At 37.5% G+C, this 20289-nt stretch overlaps 1 protein-coding gene across 1 annotated transcript in view; it reads left to right on the top strand.

Moving 5' to 3' along the window:
- The window catches only part of LOC306876756 (Krueppel-like factor 12), a 50321-nt gene that overhangs the window by 2796 nt on the left and 27236 nt on the right, over positions 1 to 20289 (top strand). The window contains exon 2 of the mRNA XM_079428153.1: positions 15999 to 16081. Within this exon, the coding sequence (XP_079284279.1) occupies positions 16016 to 16081 (66 nt within the window). The 5' untranslated portion in view covers positions 15999 to 16015. The remainder of the gene's footprint in view (positions 1 to 15998; positions 16082 to 20289) is intronic.

The following is a 20289-nucleotide window of genomic DNA, read 5'->3' on the forward strand; positions in this document are numbered from 1 at the left end:
GGCTCAATAATGGGACCCAATAATCACAGGACAGCATATCTGCTTATCACCTCTGCTTTACGTTGTGCTGGAGGATTCCATTAAAGTTGTCTCTAGCCACACAACTGGGCCCTGCCAGCCATGTGGATGGGGAATTAAAGGTTAGTGCCCTTCTGCTCAGAGGAGCTTCACACAGGTGGGCTGGGGATAGTGAATTATTGATGGGACTCGCCTGAGACTGGACACCTTGCCGAAGGGATTATCTGGGAAATCCTCGGAAAGATACCCCCAGAGCTTCAGCCCAGGAAGTGGGCTGGATTCAGTCCCAAACCGGCCCCATCTGTCCCAGGCCCAACCCAGGGAACTCCTGTGCTCCTGTGGTCTACATAGCTGTTGGCCCCATCTGATCAAATACTCAGCTTTGCCCTCAATCCCGCTTTAGTGACAAACAGCTAAAGAGCACAGCACATTCAGAGCACAGACATGTTGAGTTAATGTTGGGTCTGTCACCGGTCCTGTCTGGCGGCACAGAGGGCGTGTCGTTTTAATGATACCCTTCACTGCACTGACGGATCCAGGTGTGTGTTCTGTATAGCCAGACTAAACTGAATGATTTCTGTGGTGCATAGTATGAAAAATAATTTGTCATTCCTTATTGTGTCATGACATACAATATGTGCTTGCACTGAGGCTGGCTTCATGCATATCAGTGAGTAAACTGAAGCACGTGACCGAGACAGAGTGTGTCCTTCAATTGAATAATGACTCACAAATGTTTGCAAACTCAGAAAGGAATGTTATGATTGTTTGGTAATACAGGAGGGATATGGATGCCACTGCTTAGTATGTTCACCTACTTTCCATTTTATTTATACTGTATAAAAGTGACAATAGGAGATTATCATAAGTTTTATTTTATTTTACACCATAAGAAAAAGTACTGTCTACGATAATAATGACTATTTCTGTATTATTTTATTTATGTCCAGACAGTTTTCCTGTTTGTTTGTTTATTTATTTATTTTCACAGTTTCAGTTCATTTTTTATTTGATATGTTATCAAGAAAGGGGACAATCTGTGATTATTAAGAACATGCATTTCTTTATGATTTCTTTTTATCATTAATAATTTTCATCATGTTCCATTTGATGTACGCTCTAAAAAAGGTATAATCTGAGATTATCATTAGTATTTATTTATTTATGGAACAATTTCAGACCATTTTCCATTTGATGTTTATCAGAAAATAAATATTTTTTTTTCTTTCTTTTTCTGAGAAGTATCAAATGTAAAATGGCCTGAAATTGTTCCATAAATAATCAACAATAAATAAATAAAAATTATTAAATGTATATTTATTTATTTACACAATTTAATTTATATAAATTTGATTGACTGAACAATTTCAGGCCATTTTCTTTTTGATATGTTTCTAAGAAAAGGGACGATTTGAGATTGTGATCATGAATTTATTTATTTATTTAACAATTTCCATTTGCTGTATGTTTCTAAGAAAAGGGACAATATGAGATTATCACGATCATTCTTCAAAAATGTCTGTGATTAGCGCCCATACAAAAACTACCCAATAGAAAAGTTGGTGAAAGAAGGAATTGTGGGTAACTACAGTATGTGGGTCTGATGATCTCGATCTTCCTCCTCATTTCAACATTTTACTAAACTGACAAAATGTTCTAGCGCGTGTCCTCTAGTGTGTTAAACCCTTGACCCTCGTGTCCAGCCCTGGTTTGTTTACTGAAGCTGTGTGTGGGGAGGGGGAGAGGGATGATTGTTGAACACTCTGACACAGAAAGCAAGACGTGGAATTCTGCTTCAAGAACACAAATTATTCACGACAACTGTCACTATTCAGTGTCAGTAACTCTGGATATACCCTACACTCATTTTCGTCATGTCCAGCATTCAGAACAGTCTTTATGTGAGTGGGGTATGTATATGTTTTTTTAGTAATTAGACATGGTATGGCTCTACCGGGCAATAAGAGAAATCAAAGACAACCAGACCTGCGCTGTACACTATCTATGTGCTGTTCTCTGCCTGTCGTCATGACAACACCGTTAGCGCACCTAGCTGCCGTCCCTTAACCTGAGATGACTTTTGGGAACTTAATGGAAAAAAATTGATTCAGTATAATCCCTCAAAGTATAACAATACATTAAGGATTTGCTCAGATTTTTTTTTTTTTTTTTAATTGGTCAGTCAGGGGACTCGGAAACTATTGGTAGGATGTTCTGAGATATGCATGAACTTTGTTAGCAGTTGTAGGTCCGGCGATCGAGGGTTGAGAAATTATGCAAACAACATATGGAGTCAATTACAATCCAAAAGCAAAGTACAGCATGCATGGCTCAACTTTGAGAGACTCAAACGTAAGTCCATGTCATATATAGTATAACTTCCCTCTGGCGACTTTCTCAAACACGTACCTGGCGCCTAATGCTGGATATTAGCAGAAAACTTGGAAAAGTAAACTGAAAAACAGATGCTGCATGTGAAGCATGAATATAAACCCAGCTGCTTATTCTATTAAGTGAGGCTATGGGTGCCAGAATGGGATTTAATTTTATTTAATTTTATTACATTTTTATTCTATTTCTTATTTATGTTTATGTAAGAAAATGTAGACTCTGAGTATTTATTTATTTATTTTTGACCATTTTTCATTTGATATACACTCAAAGAAAGGTACAATCTGAGACTATTGTGAAAAATAAATTTAATTATTTATGTCATGAAAAATTTTAGGCCATTTTCCATTTGATTTGTTTCTGTGGAAGGTGACACCCTGATAAATCCTGTCTATCTGTCTATCTGTCTGTCTGTCTGTCTGTGCCATTTTACACTTGATATTTAAAAAAAAAAAAAAAGGGGACTTTCTGATATTATTTATTCATTTATGTTATTTTAATTATATTATATGTTATTTTTATGTAATTTTTATGTTTATGCTCAGACTCCTGATACCTGGCACCTAAATCCGGATATTATCAAAAAATGTGGAAAAGCAAACTGAAAACCAGACGCTGCATATGAAGCATGAACATAAACCCAGCTGCTTATTCTATTAAGTGAGGCTATGGGTGCCAGAATGGGTCAAATTTCAGGTTAAAAATACCCTCACAAGGACTTCCTGTATTACTTAATGTTCAAGTGAGTTGAACTCAGAATTTTTGCTCTGAAGTTGTTGTTTTACTCAATGTGGCAAGAGCGCCGGTTATAGATTTGCAGAGAAAAACGGAACGTGCGAGATGAGTGTGTGCCTCGCTTCATGTGTGTTGTGATAGTGTGTGTTCTTGTTTGGCATAAATGCCATTGCTCAATCAGAGAGTGTGTGTAGGAGGTTCTACAAGAGGATGTGAGCTATGCAAATATGCACGTTCTGAAATTGTGAATCTGGGTTTACGCAAGGGAGATTTCTGTGTAGCTCCATCCTGTTCACATTGAACTTACTCAAATTCTGTAGGTGTTTAGTTGCAAAGTACCAAGTGAGTTTGTGTTTGTCCATTCATACCTGGTTTGGTGATCTGAACGTGTGTGTTTATGTGTGTAGGGGGAGGGGGCTGGAGCGCAAGGCATTGAAAGGCTGCAGAGAGGCGTCTTAAAGAACCTCTTCACCATTAAGGCTGGAGGATGCAGCCGGCCCCCCGAGACATGAGGAGTGGGTTATTGTACTGATCATAATACGCTCCACCACCTCCACCCACAGACCTCCAACCCTCCTCCCATACACCTCCGCAAACACACTTAACAGACTCACTACATTGTATAACCCACGCTGCTATACATAGTACGACTGCTCTTATTTCCATGTGATGTTCGGCGACCAGTAGAATGACTATGAATGAAAGGCCCATAGCCGATCTCCTTATGGCGATGATGGCAGTTGTGTAACTGAAAGTGGCATTTAAGTGCACCATTGAATTGCTATTATTTACAGAAAATCACTATTCCCGATACGACAGCAAGCGGTATTACAAGACTTAATCATCTGAAGAGAATGTTAGCATTGCTAAGCTAACTACTGTGATGCTAAGGTATTGCTATGCAGTTGCAAAGGTGTTCTGAGAGGTTTTTAGTGCTATTTGCTTCTTAAGATGTTTTGGGTGGTTGCTTACTGGGTTCAGCACAAGCTTAGAAACAAACATAATAGCAGTATTTTAGCACATTCAACTAATTGTCAAATTTAGTTGCATAAGTGATATTGGCTGGTCAAACACACCACTCAACTAAACTCAGTAAGATTTTAATTAAGTAAATTAATACACTCTTAAAAATAAAGGTGCTTAAAAGGTTCTTCACAGCGATGCCATAGAAGAACCATTATTGGTTCAATCAAAGGTTCTTTAAAGAACCATCTCTTTCTTACCTTTTTATAATCTGAAGTACATTCTTTTGCCACAAAAAACATTTTGTGAAACAGAAAGGTTCTTCAGCTGTTAAAGGTTCTTTATGGAACCATTTAGACAAAAAAGGTTCTTCTATGGTATTGTGAAGCACCTTTATTTTTAAGAGTGTACTTTTGTTTAGAAAGAACACAGAACACATTCAGTTGGTCAAAATTGACAGTAAAGACAGTTATAATATTACAAGAGATTTCCATTTTAAATAAATGCTGGTTTTGAACTTTGTGTTCTTCAAAGGATCCTGAAAAATATATAACATTTTCCAAAAAATACTGAGCAGCATATATGTTTTCAACATTAATGTTAAGAAATTATTTTTGAGGACCATGTGACATAAAGACTGGAGTAATGGCTGCTGAAAATTCAGCTTTGCCATCCCATGATTAAATTACATTTTACATATTACAAAGTAGTTTAAAATAGGAATTTTAAACTGTAATACTATTTCACAGTATTAACTGTATGCTTGGTCACATAAATGCAGTCTCTTGACTTCTTTCAGAAACATTTAAAAAATCTTACCAAACTTACAACAGCAATGTATATAATATGTATGTGCTTTTTATAAGTGTTTACTTGAGTGAGTCACACTTCACTGTTGTAAGCATAAAGGTGAATATTTGCCCTAAGCATCTGACAGTGCACAGTTCGAGTGTGAAACAGTATTGTTGTTTTCTTTGGATGGAACTTCTACCTTTCCGGCAAACAGCTACCCTGAGGTCCACAGCTGGTGCAAACGCAGATGGCCCTTAAAAGTTAGCTTTGGACACCTTTAAATGGATTTACTTGAATGCTGGGGACAGCTGTGATTTGAGAGGTGGGGCATTATTTTTAACTGTCAATCACATCACAAGCAATTGTGGTTGGATGACAAACAGATGTGCGTTACTAATTGTGAGAGCTACGTTGTTTCTATGTTTGTTTGTTAATTTATACATTTAAATAATAGCCAGGGAATTAACTGGCTTTTCCACATAAGCCAACAGAGCTTTTAAGTGTAATTGTTAAAGAGTCACACTTGGTATTCTTTTAGACAGTGGAGGGATTTTTCTTTTACAGCAGTAACATTACTGACAGTCAAGAAGACTGTCATTGGTCCCATGCCAATGACAAGACTGATTACAATGGGCTGGGTTCATTAAAAGTGGATTAATGACATGTGAATCAATGCGACATTACCACTACACGACACGTTAGTCACAATGACCTGTCACAAGAAAAACACAGAGGTTTGATTTTTCACTTCTGTGGTTATAGTGCACTATACTGTACTCTAGGGTGACCAGACGTTCTCGTTTTTTTTGTGGACAGACCCCGTTTTTGGTGTCCTGTCCAGGTTGTAGCTGTCCTCAGAAACTGTGGATTCAAAAAAGCCCTCAAGATATTTCCATTACCATTTATTTATTTAACATTTTTCCCTTTATAAATACATTTAGGCTGTCTGTCAAACTGCTATGCAAACAGCTATAGATCTTGTAAACAAGAAGGGCCAATAGATATGAATTAGCAGTTTGGGTCTGTAGCTTTAGATTGCATTATTATAGATTGTGCTATTTAGCATTACTTAACAGTTCAGTATAATAACTCCCTGTAATGTCTTTTTTTTATAGGCATACGCTGATGTCTAAATGTAATTTAGTGTAATTTATATCCTATTTTAGTATTTATTCATCTTTTTAATTGGCTTTTTATTTTTATATTTTCAGTTTTTTTTTATTTTAGTTTTAGTATATGCTTTTTGTCATTTTTAGTAGTTTTTTTTATATATATCTGTTTAGCTTTTTATTTTTTGTTTTAGATTTAGTCATTTTAGTACTTCAAATTTAACTTATTTTAATGAAAGCAACATTTCTCATTTTAATTTATGAAATGGATAGTTGCAGTCCTTGATTATAATTGGCTGAGTTGCATTTGAAGCCATTGTATAATACTCTATAAACAAAAACCTGTGACCTCATTACTTCAGTATTACTGGCAACCATTCTATTAAACATTTCTGAGGAACTACATTACATGGCGGAAGGATTATTAATGGATTATCAATAAATTATGACATTTTTGTTGCTGTGTGTTTATTTTATGAAAACTTGCCGGCTTGTAACCGTTTAGTAGTATTCCGTGAAACTATGACTTCTTGAGGACTATTGCTTTATTAGGTTTTTTTAAGTTAACGTTTTTATCTAATATTTATATTTTGTCTTATTTCAATTACCAAAAATAACCTAAACTAGAAATATCCCTGTTTTCATTTGGGAGATCTGGTCACTTTACAGTACACCAACTGCAAACTTCAGACGCGACACACTCTGAGAGGGAGAGAAAAAGAGAGAGAGCTGTGAGGCATTGCTGGTCAGAGGCAGTTCATTAGCTTTCTTTTCTGAATTGGAGATGAGGCTGGATTTCCGGTTCCTGTTCAAATTGAAGGCTTGGAGGGAGAAAATATGAAGTAGGAGCAGCACATCCACAGTCCACCTCTCTCCAGCTAAATCCCTCTGTAGTGACCACTCATTCTATTCCATACCTCTCAGAGCAATTGAGGTTTTTGTGTCAGGTCTATTTTAAAGCACGGGCCACTGAGATCACTGCACTTTAACTAAAGGGGGAAGGGAAGAGGTGTGCTTGCAGTGGCTGCGGGGTCGTCCCTCTCTTGTGCAGCCAACCATTGCAGATTAGAAATGTGTAGGTAACAGCAGATTTCTATGCATTTAACTTTAGGGCTTAAGAAATTATATCTTTTGTTGTTTCTCTGAATTCTAATCTCTGAATGAAGTAGATAAAAAATGTTTAATGTAAAAATTATCTAAAAGTTCAAAATAAGTTTATTTTTGTTTTACACATTTTATTGTATTTTATTGAATCTTAACTACCAAATGAAGGATATTGAAATGAAAAAAAATTACAGCATTCACAGTTGCTGCATAATTTTGTGTCACCAGAAAATCACTGCAATTAAATTATGAATATTCTATATGTCACCCAGCCCTGTTAAAACAGTATAACACTTTGGTGAGATGGATATACAGTATACGTATGGTATGTGGAAAACGATATGTTGGAAAATCATGAGAAATTTGTCAGAGGTCAGACACATTTGGCAGAGGAAGCGAGGCAGGCTTACGAGAAGCTGCAAAACCACGTGAAAGAAAAAAAACCCCACAATTCCTTTGCTTTAGCTGTAAAGACACCCCTTTGCTGAGTTAAAAGCCTGTCACTCTACATCCTGAAACTTCAAACAAAATAGCTTAGGTCTGACTAAATGTGTTATGGATGTTTACTGATGCTAAGCCCTTTAAATCTGTCTTCGTAAACTTTGACCGATTTTTTTTTAGTTGAAAAATGCTGATCAAGAACAGCTGATCAGGATACAAATATTGTTATTGTAGGTGATGTATGTTTTCTTAAAACATTAGTATTAGTGTTTTTCTTAGCAAGGGTTCCACTGAACGTTGTTTTTTTTTTTTGTAGTTGTTATTTTAAAAAAGCATGTGTCAAGAATGTACTCTGTCCCCTCTTTTTTTGATTCCCCTTTTCACAACTCATGACCTCTCACCCCCATAGCACTGACCAATCAGTAAACAAACCTGGCTGATATACTTTATCTCATAATATTATGTAATATAGGAAAGGATTTGAGAATAATAGTTGTGATTTATGCAAATATTTGAAATCCTATGGGGCGTTTTAAGACCAGTTTTCTTCCCTTTTCTCAATACGAAACAAACTAAATAATTTAGTTTAGAAATAATTTATCTTGATCCATCATAAATGTCCAGCCGTTTATATGTGAATGGTGCGGACTGGGGCAGTATCTCATGGGCTGAGCTGTCTTATCCTCACTGGATCACTGACACAGGATCTCCCCCGTGCAGAAATAGCCAGAGCCCAAGGGCAATTTTCTGGACTACGGGTGCTTCCGCCAGCCTGTGTTTTGGAAAGTTGGCCTAGTGTTTACAAGAGCCTCAGCGTTCTATTAAAGGTCTCTCACTTCCTATCAGGTGTGTGAGGCCTAGTGATGGGGGTAATGGGGTAAAATTGATGTACAGTACAGAGTCTTTTGACAGCTGGTCCCAGCTCTGCTGATGGGCTTTAGGGCTTCTTCTGGGTGAACTGGATTATGCTCTGTGCATCTCGACTGCATTGACATGGCTGTAAAACGAGCATTCGGGAGTAGTATCTTCCCTTGTGACCTCAGTTTTTGTTCAGAAGAGTTTATCTGGTCATGTCTTTCGGCACTTCTTCTGTTCATCTCTGAGTCAGAGTACATTTGTCACACTCAGAAAAATAAAGAGAGCTACAAGACAGCAAATCTGCTTGGTTGGGGGCCCGAGTGAATGACAGGCATTGTCGTGTGGCTGTTTTTAGCCAGAGGAAAATGGCAAAGTGGGCTCCCTGGGGTGAAGTGCTACCGTCTGGATGTGCAGGGATGAGAACACACGCTCACATTACTTATCCACAAACTCAGCTGGTAGTGAAGCAGCACATCTCTCTAGAGCTTGAATCAAAAAAGGTCCCAAAAGCGGCCAAAGTCTTAGGGCAGACTTGCCTGCCAAGGAGAATGCGCCTTAAGAAATGGAAAGTCTGAAGTCATTCACAGTATGCCAGAAAACAGTAACCAAGAAATACAGTCCACACCGAAGTATGGGAAGCATTTGGGTTAGAATCCACGATATCCACCAGGAAGAGATGGGAATGTGGGCATGATTGTATGATGTATTCTGAAATTCATTCGTTGTTCAGTTTATGTATGGGTAGAATTTAATGTGTTTTTTTGTTAGCCATCAAGAATTAAGTTGCTCTTCAAATGCAGTGCATACTCAGATCTTTGTGTGAGATAAACTTGATTTTGTACGTAAAAAAATTTTAAGTGTTCAACAAAAAAGTGATAGAGTCGGATGGCAGTGCCATAGTAATTGTCATATAGTCATTCAGTTTCAGTTATTTTCAATTTATATATACTTTCATAATACAAATTGTTCCAAAACTTTATTTTATCAGTTCATGCTGATTAATGGTTGACAGTAGATCTCAAAAATGATTATAAGAAAAAAAAATCTTGATAATGAAATAAACTTATCACAAAATTCTTTCTCCCTCTTGATTGGTTGAGGAGTTCCTATGTCCGGCATTGACAGTAAGGAAAGGTGGTACTTCACCTGCGTGTTCTCTGCTGGGGACGACAGAGTGCTGACTCGTCATATTTGCTGTTTATGGGGCCTTTAAAGAGGGCAGTGAGCTTGAGCTGAGTTCTGGTTTGCAAACATTGTCTGGCAGTGGCCAGAGGAAGCCTTATTTTCATTGCATCATGTGGGCATTCTGTATGTAAATACAATTTTTGGCTTCAGTGGTTGCAGAATTTTTATTAGGAAGATCAGCAGGATGAAAAGATAAAGAAGTGCAAAAAAGTTTGACTTTGGAACGGAGCCATCTGTTTGTCTGACCAATGGAAGTCTGTTGTCTAACCAGTCTTCAGGGAGCCTCTTTGTTTTAACAAACTGTTGGTAACATTCGTAGTTCCGAAATTGCACATTTCATCTTTAATATTTCCAAAGTGTTCATGTTTTGCAACTCAAATGACCAGGTAATCTATTAACAAGAGCTCAGTGGGGAGCAGCTCTCAATAGCTCTTCTCCTCAGTGTGGAGTCTGATGTTATGTAAAATGCTGTTCTTTTGCTCTGGTTGAGCCTGAGAAGCTCTCTTGGCATGTTTGAGTTCAGTGTTCTTGTCCTCCTCCTCCTCCTCCTCCTCTCATCCCCATCCGCATTTCCCCCTTCGGCCCGTGGCAGCAGGACCAGCCTCTGTGCCACAGATGCCCACAGTTGCTCAGGGCTCTCGACATGGGAACAAAGCATTGGCAGGACCAAGGGAACCCGTCTGTTAGTGTACTCCTCCAGAGCAAAAATCTAAAATTTCAAATATGAAAAGCCTCCAAGCAGTAGGATGATCATCCTGCTCCGCTTTCTTTTCTGCTCATGTTCCAAATGAATTTTGTCTAGTTATTCTGAAATTTCTTGGTGTTTTTTTGAATATTTTATGCTAGTGTACATATATCGGTATGGTAACATTTCGGTTATTGGCTGATATTAGAGATTTTTAATGGATGTTGAATATATATTGGCCTACTGTAAAGTATATTGAATATTCTATTGTGCATGCAGTGTTGTTAACTAAAATGAAAGATATTAAAAATGTTGTTGTTTTTTGCTAATTGAAATGAAGCAAAAATTAAATATAAATATTAGATAAATTTAGTTGTTAGTTGGTTTAAGTTGAAGTGCTGAAATTACTGAAATAAAACTGAAATAAATAATTATAATATAGAACTATATATTAATATTTAGAAATATACAAAAATAATACAAATGACAAAAGTACATAATTACTAAAACAAAATTTAAAATGAAAACTCAAGATATAAAAAATAAACACTAATTAAAAGTTTTAATATAATAGTAAAAAATGCTAAACATTTTATTTCCCTTATTTTTGCATTTAGATGACCTAATTTAATAACATTATTAAATGTGAACTTCAGGAAATCTTAAGATGAATACACATTTTGTCATGCTGCACGTATTGTTGTGATGTGTAAATTCACTTGAAACACAAAGTTTTTGTATTTCCTTTTTACTTTATTTAGATAAAATAGTATAGAATTTCCATATCGGAGGGAATTTTAATATCCTAACCCTAACACAAAAACAATGATTGACTTGTCGGTACTGGCCAGAATTTTAAATGTCAAGACAAGTTTTATACACCTTGAGCCTTGACGGATTTATATTACTCTAGAAATGCCTCCAAACCACTTAAATAGAGGTTCCTCCTGTGCACTGTAACGCCCCTCACATCAATGCCACACTAGGCTTGGCAAGGCAGAAAGTTATACAATGAGGTATGCAACCGGCTCCAGGGGCAAGTTGAATGCTCTTTAAATCATTGTGTTGCAAGGTCAGCGTGGGGTCCAGGAAGGTCAGGCTTTTCCACCCAGGCCTGTCACCTCATATTGATCCGCTCGTCATTCATCGGGATCTGCTCGGCAATTCCGCCCCCCGCGCCATGTCTCCATCGGCACCCACGTCCATCGGGGAGTTTTGAAGCTATGGCTGGGCAAGGGAGTGCCAGCCAATCCCCTCCCATCCTCAGCCGGAATCAAATCCCAGGAGGGCCCCCTCCCCGTTGCCCCGTTTCCAGTTGAATTGCCCTCATTCTTCTCAGGGAGCCTCTCGGGGGATGGCTCCAGCCATGCATGGCAATGAGATGCCTGAGCACTCAGTTACTGCACCTCCCATGCTCATAACACTCACACCTGGGATCACCATTTCATTTCAGCATCCCGGTGAAATGGAAAGGTGATCTTAATCTCTCTCTCGCTCGATTGCTCTCTTTCCATTTCTTCAAATCTTTAAAGGGATAGTTGCCCAAAAATGAAAATTCTGTCATCAATTACTCACCCTCGTGTCATTTCGAACCTGCAAGACTTTTTCTTCTGTGAAACAAAAAAGAAGATATTTTGAAAAATGTCTCAATGGATTTTTTGACCACACAATGAAAGTCAATGGGGTCCAAACTTCCAAACTTTTTTGGATTTATTGTATGGATAAAAACAGATAAAAAATGTTTAATATAAGAATGTCTTTCCAAATCTATATGACTTTCTTTCTTCTATGGAAGACAAAAGAAGATATATTGAAAAATTTGTTTTTCCCCATACAGTGATAGTCAATGGGGTCCAAACTTTTTATTTACTGTATGGATAAAAACAGATGAAACATTCTTTAAAATAAGAATGTCTTCTCAAACCTGTATGACTGACTGAAAAATGTCTCAATGGGTTTTTTTGACCATACAATAAAAACCAATGGGGTCCAAACAATATCATAACATCAGTCTTAATGTGAAAATTCCTTTGTTAGGGTCTTCAGGGTGATTCACTGACAGTATACTTCATTAGATACATCTCACCGATTTGACGAGGAACATTTGCGCTGTTTGGAGGAAAACAGACCTAGAATTAGTCATCGTTACTCTTGCCTCTCGTATCACCTTGGCACTGTTAACTACAGTTGGCGATACACCATCCTCCATCACAACCCCTTGATTAAGTGTTAATCAATTGGAGCTAAGATAGACAAATTGTGCCTAAATGTTAACCTCGTGGTGCTATACTCAATTATGCTAATAATCTGTTCATTTGATGGTTAATGAAACAACTGAGACCTTGCTCTTGGTATTGATTTCCCATTTGGAGCTCTCTTAAGGGACAAGGTTAGTTAGGCAAGAGGTTGGCTTATTTATCTGATCTAATGATCAATGTCTCAGAGTGATATGCTTACACAATACACACGAGCATGATGACAGCTCCTTCGACACAAAAAAATAGCCGGCTGTTGAACAGCGAGTGCCCTGGTCAACTGTGAAACCTCGCATTTCAATCTAGAAGGACAATAACCCTCTGAGCTGCAACTTGAGTTGCCATGGCAACATTATCTCAGCCCACCACTACCTGCAGCCATTGGACATCCTGATCACAATATCAATCCAATGCACACAGATTAGCTTGGAAGCACGCTTTGTCAATGACAAGAGCGTAGGGTTAAAATTCACACAGAAATTGTTTTGCTTTTAATTTCACATAAATAAGAGTCTTTTCTTAGAAAAGCCAGAAAGCTTGTCAAAAGATGGAGGTTAGTTGTGTATAGGTTTATAGTGTTTTTTTACTTCATTGTTGTATGTCTGTATTTATGTAGCATCGTGGTCCTGCGAGGCACGACATTTCGTTCCACTGTATGTCCCAGTGTATTGGAAAATTTGTTTATAGTTTGACTGTTTGACTTTTCTAATTTAAGACAAAATGTTAGCAAAATTTTTGTCAAAGCACAATAACTATGACCAAAACAATATCTGTAAAAGTGAACACTGCCCGTAAAAGCATAAAAATGTTGATGTCTCATCTTCACCAGAATTGTTTCAGCCCAAGTGCTGAGTCGAGATCTGGGCCTGATTTCCTGCCTCCCATGCCAGGAGTGAAGTGTAATAGACATGTTTAAAGCGTATCTGCTTTGCTTGCATTCCATCATGTGCTGTTGCTAAAATAATAAGTGCACGGGTTACTTCGGGACACCTCCCGCTGAGCCACAATCGAATTGTTGTGATTGGCTCTTTTGTGAGGTTCCGTTTTCTAACTCCGAAAGCCACACTGACCGTGTTTGCAACACTTGTGTGCAGATTGTAGGAGCATCTGTCACATCTAAGAAAGTCATTTTGACAGCAGAGATTTATGTTCACTCTTTTCTGTCCTCAAGACAAGTCACCTATGTGTCTGTTTGTGTGCGAACTTGTCCCTCCCGACAGGCGAAACCCAAACAAACATGAGGAAACATGAATATTGCATTTCCCAAGATGCTCATGCGTCTATTACTGCGCCTTTATGGTGTTAAACATGGTAAATTGAGTAGACGGGGGAGAGAAACTGTCTCGGTGGGAGTGCTGGAGCGTCTCATCTCTCCATCATGCAGTGCTCCAAGAGCCATATTAACTTGTAATCAGATTCCACCAGTTCATTAAAGCTGTCTCCTTGTGCATCCCTTGGATGTTGAGGGAGGTGGCCACTTTTTCATGTGTGAGAGAGTCTAAGCAATGCCCACTGTAAAGCACAGAGCTGTAACAAGGCTGAAGTCTTTGTTCCGAGACTCAGATGCCGGAGGGGAGTTTGGACAAAGACGTAGATTCTGTTAGAAAGTCTTGTCATTTGTGTGAATATACAAGAAGAGAAATGTCAGGAGACTCTGATAGCAGTGACAGCCTTGATTGTGTGCGTGTATGAAGATGCTATACATGTGTGTGTTACAAGTGAGCGCATGTGTTTGCTAGCGCAGCTCTACCCTACAGACATGCAGCAGGTCACCTAGGTGATGCTGAATGTTCTTTCCCATCTACAGGCCCCTTTTACACCTGCCATTAATGTGCTTCCAGTGAACAGATAACTTAAAACACTTTATATTGCATTTATGTTATCTCTTTGTTTTAATTAATTTGTTTTCTGCCTAACAACATCAGGCAAAGGGACTTCTGAAAATTAGCCATTTGCATTTACTTGAATGTTGATGTACAGAATGTAATGTACAGTGTAAATAAATAAATGACTGAATCGATCAGTCTTTTGTATCCATATTCAGCTGCTTAAGTAAACTGTTTTGAGGTTACTTTAAATATAATCCTGTATGTCACATTGAGTTGTTATAGCAATGTATTCATCAAGATAAAGAAGGATAGCTGACACTGTGCTCCTTGTGATTTTCTTAGCATTATTCAATTATTTGGCTGGATTAGACTTAAAGAGAACATTTTTTCACTTTTATTCCATTTCAATTGCTTTTGCATTTGATTTATTCAAATTTTTTACAAAATTTGGTTAATGACTAACTTCTCATGTAACATGTAAATGCTGATTTGTTGCATAGCTAAGTGCAATCAATGCATAATTGGGTAATCCTTGGTACACGTTTCATGTTATTACTTTTTTATAATAACAAAAAATTATGCATAATTACATGTGAGTAACCTTAAACCAAACTTTAATCCTAAAGGTCTTTGCACACTTTAGTGAGTCCGAAATTCTCGTTCGAAATGTTTGTAATTGTAAGTAAAAAATAAATACGACCTCACATTGTCTCACAAAATCACATCTACACACTGCCTCTGAAACTTTCGTCCGTCATAAAAAAATTTGGATCATGTTTGATTTTCTGTGTTTTCGTATCCGTAACAAGCGTTTTGATAGGAAAGGATGACGAATACGAAAAAACTAAAAAAAGTGTGCAAGGACCTTTACCCTAACCATATAATAAGTACATGTAGTTAATTAATTTTACTCAGTACTGAAATGTATAATTACACTGTAACAAGGACACCTTAAAATAAAGTGTAACCTGTAATTTTGATATCTTGTACAAATAATGCTCAAGCTATTCAATAAAACTCTTCTTTACCTATTATAGCTATACTAAGCTAGGCTATTAGCTTGCTAACTGAAGGATAATAAAACCACAAAAGTAAATGTTTAATTTGATCTTTTTTAGCTTCAAGTATAAAATATGATCTGTGATATATAACTATAAATCATCAATAAACATTTTGATTGTTTTTTGTTTATTTTTAACCAGGCACAGAATAGAGTAACCATAACATATTGTCTCAGCTGATGGAGTAACTTTGGGATGGAATTATTGGTGTTTATCCAAATAAAATCATTCTTGATACTGTATTTATTCTGTATTCTCTCAGCACCGACATGATGTAGCTTTATGGCTTTCCTGCTATGCTACATTCTGTGCCACTCACTCTTCACAGCCATTTAGGTGTAAAATACCAGCCAAAATACGGCCCAGATGCGTTTGTTTACCCTCAGCCATAAGCCTGAACTGTTTACTCACTGCATACCGTGGTGAAATCATTGCCTGTTGCATTGTAGCCTGCGCTATTGTTCAGTACTTGCTAGGTTTGACTCAATCACAGAAAAGGTGAGAGGAGTCACACGCAGCAGCTTTCTCATGCCTTTCTCTTTTTCTCTCTCTCTCTCTCTCTCTGCTCGCAGACGCCATCAATAACAGGATGTTAATGCTAGACGGAATGCCTGCAGTCCGAGTCAAAGCAGAACCTCTGGAATCTGAGAGAGGGGTAAGAGAACAGTTGTTTTTCATACCATTTTTGTCCTAACCTCCCATCTATACTCCTGTGCCACCCTCTACTTCTTTCACCCCTCACACACCCACCCCCTCGCTGTGATACCCCTAATTACTCCCAGGCGCTTGTGTGTGTGTGTGTGTGTGTGCAAAGCAGCCCTGATGTGGAGAGCCACAGCTGGTGCAGGAATGCTCCCAGGGCTTACAGTCAGGGCCACTGCAGCCAGAGCAGTCATTTTGGCAGGGCTCAAGCACAGATGCAGAGACACTGCTATAGGGAGTCGTTCTCTCTTTTTTGTAATTATTTCTTCATATGCTGCTTACTTAAGTGCACATGTACTGTACATGATCATCTAGGCTCACCTCCACCCACTATTGGAGTATCTATCAGGGTTCAATCTGGGGTCCAGGGCCACCCAGGGGCCTGCAAGAGAGTGCTACACTTTCAGAAATAGCCCTAAAATAAACACTACATAAAATACCTTAATCTTAAATATATATAAAAAAAATCTTTCTGAACAAAAATTGTCAGGAAAAAAAGGTACAAAAGGTACAAAAACTATCTGGGGCGGTTTCAAAGGTAATTTAAAAAAATACTAATATGTACACTTTAGGGACTAAAATGCACCTTTAAGGGATAAATATGGTACAAATGTGTGCCTTTTGAAAAGGTACCACCTTTTGTTCCTTTTTTTTCTGAGAGTGTAGGATGTTTGCGAAGCACTTCAGAAAGAATGTTTTAAAGATATTCTATGTAATGTACTGTATATTTGTTAGGGGTCTGGTGGGTATACAACAAAGCGCACGACGAAGGAGTCAAAATCAAATAGTTTCTTTTAATAATCCAATGACTGAAAAGGGCACAACCAAACGTAAATCCAAAATAATAGCAGACAAAGGAACATGGGAGAACACAGGCTTTAAATACTAAACGTAATCAGGAAGGAACAGAAAACAGGTGTAACTAACTAATCAAAAACCATGGAAACAAACGAGGCAGGAAGACGGAGACATAGAAACTAAAACAGATCATACATGTAACAATATTTTAGGACTGCTAATTTCTTACTTTCTTTTCATCAAAAAATCCTAAAAAAGTCACATGTTTTCCACCAAAGTGTTAAGCAGCACAACATTCTGAAGAATCATGTGACACTAAAGACTAGATTAATGGCTCCTGAAAATACAGTGTTGCACTCAGGGGAATAAATTACATTTTAAAATATATTAAAATAGAAAACAGTTATTTAAATGTTCAATAATATTTCAAAATGTTGCTGTTTTTACTGTGTTTTTAATAAAATAAATGCAGCCTTAACCTGTTAACGTTTACCAGAGGGACGGCGCACTGAAGCGTTTTTTTCCCCCAATAGTTTAATGTTTATGAATGAATTTAACGTGAAAGAATATCATTAATCTTGACAAACTATATATCATTCTGAGTATAAGAGGCTTTCTTTCATAAAAACTGACTTCAAGCTTTTGAAAAGTAGTGCATCTTTAAAAAAAACTATAGATTTAGTTTTTATTTGTTAATGTTAAAAGCTAAGGTTGTCAATAGAATAAAGTAATCATGATTAATCTAATAGATTCCAATATTCATCTGTTTCAGTCAAAATATTGAGCTGCATTTTTATTTTGGACAAAGGGCCCCTCACAAGGGGATCATATATAAAGGACATATTCCATGGTCCTTGGCATCCAAAAGTTTGAAAACCCCTGAACAATATAGCTAACCTTTTAGCATTATCATTAAGCCTTTGACTCAGGAATGCATGGCTTGGTATATATAGTTAATTCTGTGCCATATAAGTGCATTAACATATTGATCAAATCCATTACAGTAATTCAATCATTCATTGTGAAGCACTGTTTAGTGAACTGCTCCACATTGTTTGCTCAATTAATGAAAAGCAGAAAAGCGGATATGGATAGATGCACTATTTTCTTGGAGAGAGAACTTGTGAATAGTTGCGTCTGAGAGCCAGCGACATACCCTTGTTCTACTTCACAACCAGCGTAGCAACACCTTGCTTCCTTCTTGCGAAAGGCTGGTAGACATATTTATCCATATGCGTCGAAATCCTGCCAAACGCCAGGAAGTGTGCAAACCTACACAATGACTCTTTGAAGTGCATTTCATTTCTCAAACATGGTCGTCGTTCTGGTGGACACTTGCCAAGACCTTGCTTAGAATGGTTTGCCCCAGTTAATGCCGTCACTAGCTAGACAGATATCTCACGCAGGATTCCCGAATAAAGTGAAAGTCATCAGCAAAGAGCCAAGGTGGAAAAAGGAGAGAGCGGTTGAGGTTTTAAAACATTTTTACAGGAACTGACGTTCAAACAAGTACAGGAATCTGCATGCAAAATAGCTTTTTATCACCTCAAAGCCTTTGATTTACGTTTTATTCCATATGAAAGGAGGTCATGTGTGCTACGGTATGCCATAGTTCGCAGTTTCAGTTTGCTATTGTTTACAGTTTCATCTGGTTTTCTGGTTTTAACATTTCATCTCGAAACAGCATACAGCCTAATGGATCATCCAGTGATACCATCTGAATAATCATGAGCACCTCATGAGTGCGGTTTTTATCTTCAAGTGCTTCGAACCTGCCTTTGAGCAAAATAAAAACACAGTGAAACTAAATTCAGAGCTCTACAAGGCCAAATTGACTAAACTGTAAAGAGGGGAGATGAGATAGACCTATTTGAGAAAGCGGTTTGTCTCGGAGGGCTGCAAAGACCTGAGGCTACAGAGGCCACAGGCACAGATCAGCACAATGTCCTATATACACACACAAACAAAAAACGGACGCGGTATAAAGCCTCTTAAGCGTACCCTAAAGGGTACATCACAAAATTCAATTGAACTAGAGCAAGAGTTCACTACAGACAAACATGCTACTGAGTGATCTTTTTCAGCAGGAAATATGGAGGTTGCGTTGCTGCTCCAAGGACCTGACCAGAAATGTTTTGTCCCTTTTGCTGGGAACAAAGGATCTCTTAGGTATTACCGAGGCAGGTTTTTCAATTAGATAGCAAATCTGTTGAGTATGATGCTGATTGGTCATTAGCGGCACCTCCCTTCCCTTTCATACAACCCTCATTAGTAGGTTGCTGATTGCATGCTATGCTAATAGAAATTCACTCACTGGGTTTGATTACCACCCTGTCTGTGCAGCTGTGCAGTATTTTCCAAGACTAAAATACTAAAATTCATTAAAAATCGAACCATGTTCCGCATTAATTACAGAGAAAAATTGTCGTACAAATTACATGCACTTCCTATAAAATACGGAGTATTTTAAGAGTTATTATTTGATTTGCGATCAGGTTCATGGATGTTAAATGACATGTGTATCATCTGAATCAGCAGATATATAACATTTACTCAAAACTTTTAATGAAAAATCTAGAAATATGGCTGAAGGTTGTAACACTACTTTCCCCTTTTGCTTCTACTGGACCCATAAAGATTGAACAAAAGGGATATGTCTGTTATGTTTTTTTTGTTTTTCTTTTATTGTTACCTCCTGATTTATGTATTTATTTAATAATGCCTTGCTTCAATATTTTTATTAATTAATACATTTTTCCAAATCTATGTTTTATTATTAAAATACTTAAAACATAGTAGTTTTCAAATGTAAATCTTTCAGCTGACCCACAAGAGAAAACTGACTTGTAGATCTATTATTCCCTGATAGCCCCACTAGTCAATTGAGTACAGCTGTGAAAAAGTTTGGCAATACTTTAGAATAGGGAACACTTATTCACGATTAACTACGACTTTTCCCTCAATAAATTCCTAATTTGCTGCTTATTAATAGTAAGTAAGGTAGCTGTTAAATTTAGGTATTGGGTAGGATTAGGGATGTAGAATAAGGTCATGTAGAATAAGGCATTAATATGTGCTTAATTACTACAAATAAATGGCTAATATTGTAGTAATATGCATGCTAATAAGCAACTAGTTAAGAGACCCTAAAATAAAGTGTTACCAAAAGTTTCATTGTGCTTTTCCTTTAGACCCAAAACTCCTGACTAAATCACCATTAAACCATTGTTGTCAGCATGGTCACACTTTGCAGAAAGGGGTCTCTTTGTTCTAAAAGTACTGCTCTTTTCCCTGCCCAATCAAATTAGTATTGTAACCCTGACCTTTCGGTCATGTGTCTTGACCTCTGAGCCCTGAATGACC

This window comes from Barbus barbus, assembly GCF_936440315.1.
Source record: "Barbus barbus genome assembly, chromosome: 11".
Classification (NCBI taxonomy): Eukaryota; Metazoa; Chordata; class Actinopteri; order Cypriniformes; family Cyprinidae; genus Barbus; species Barbus barbus.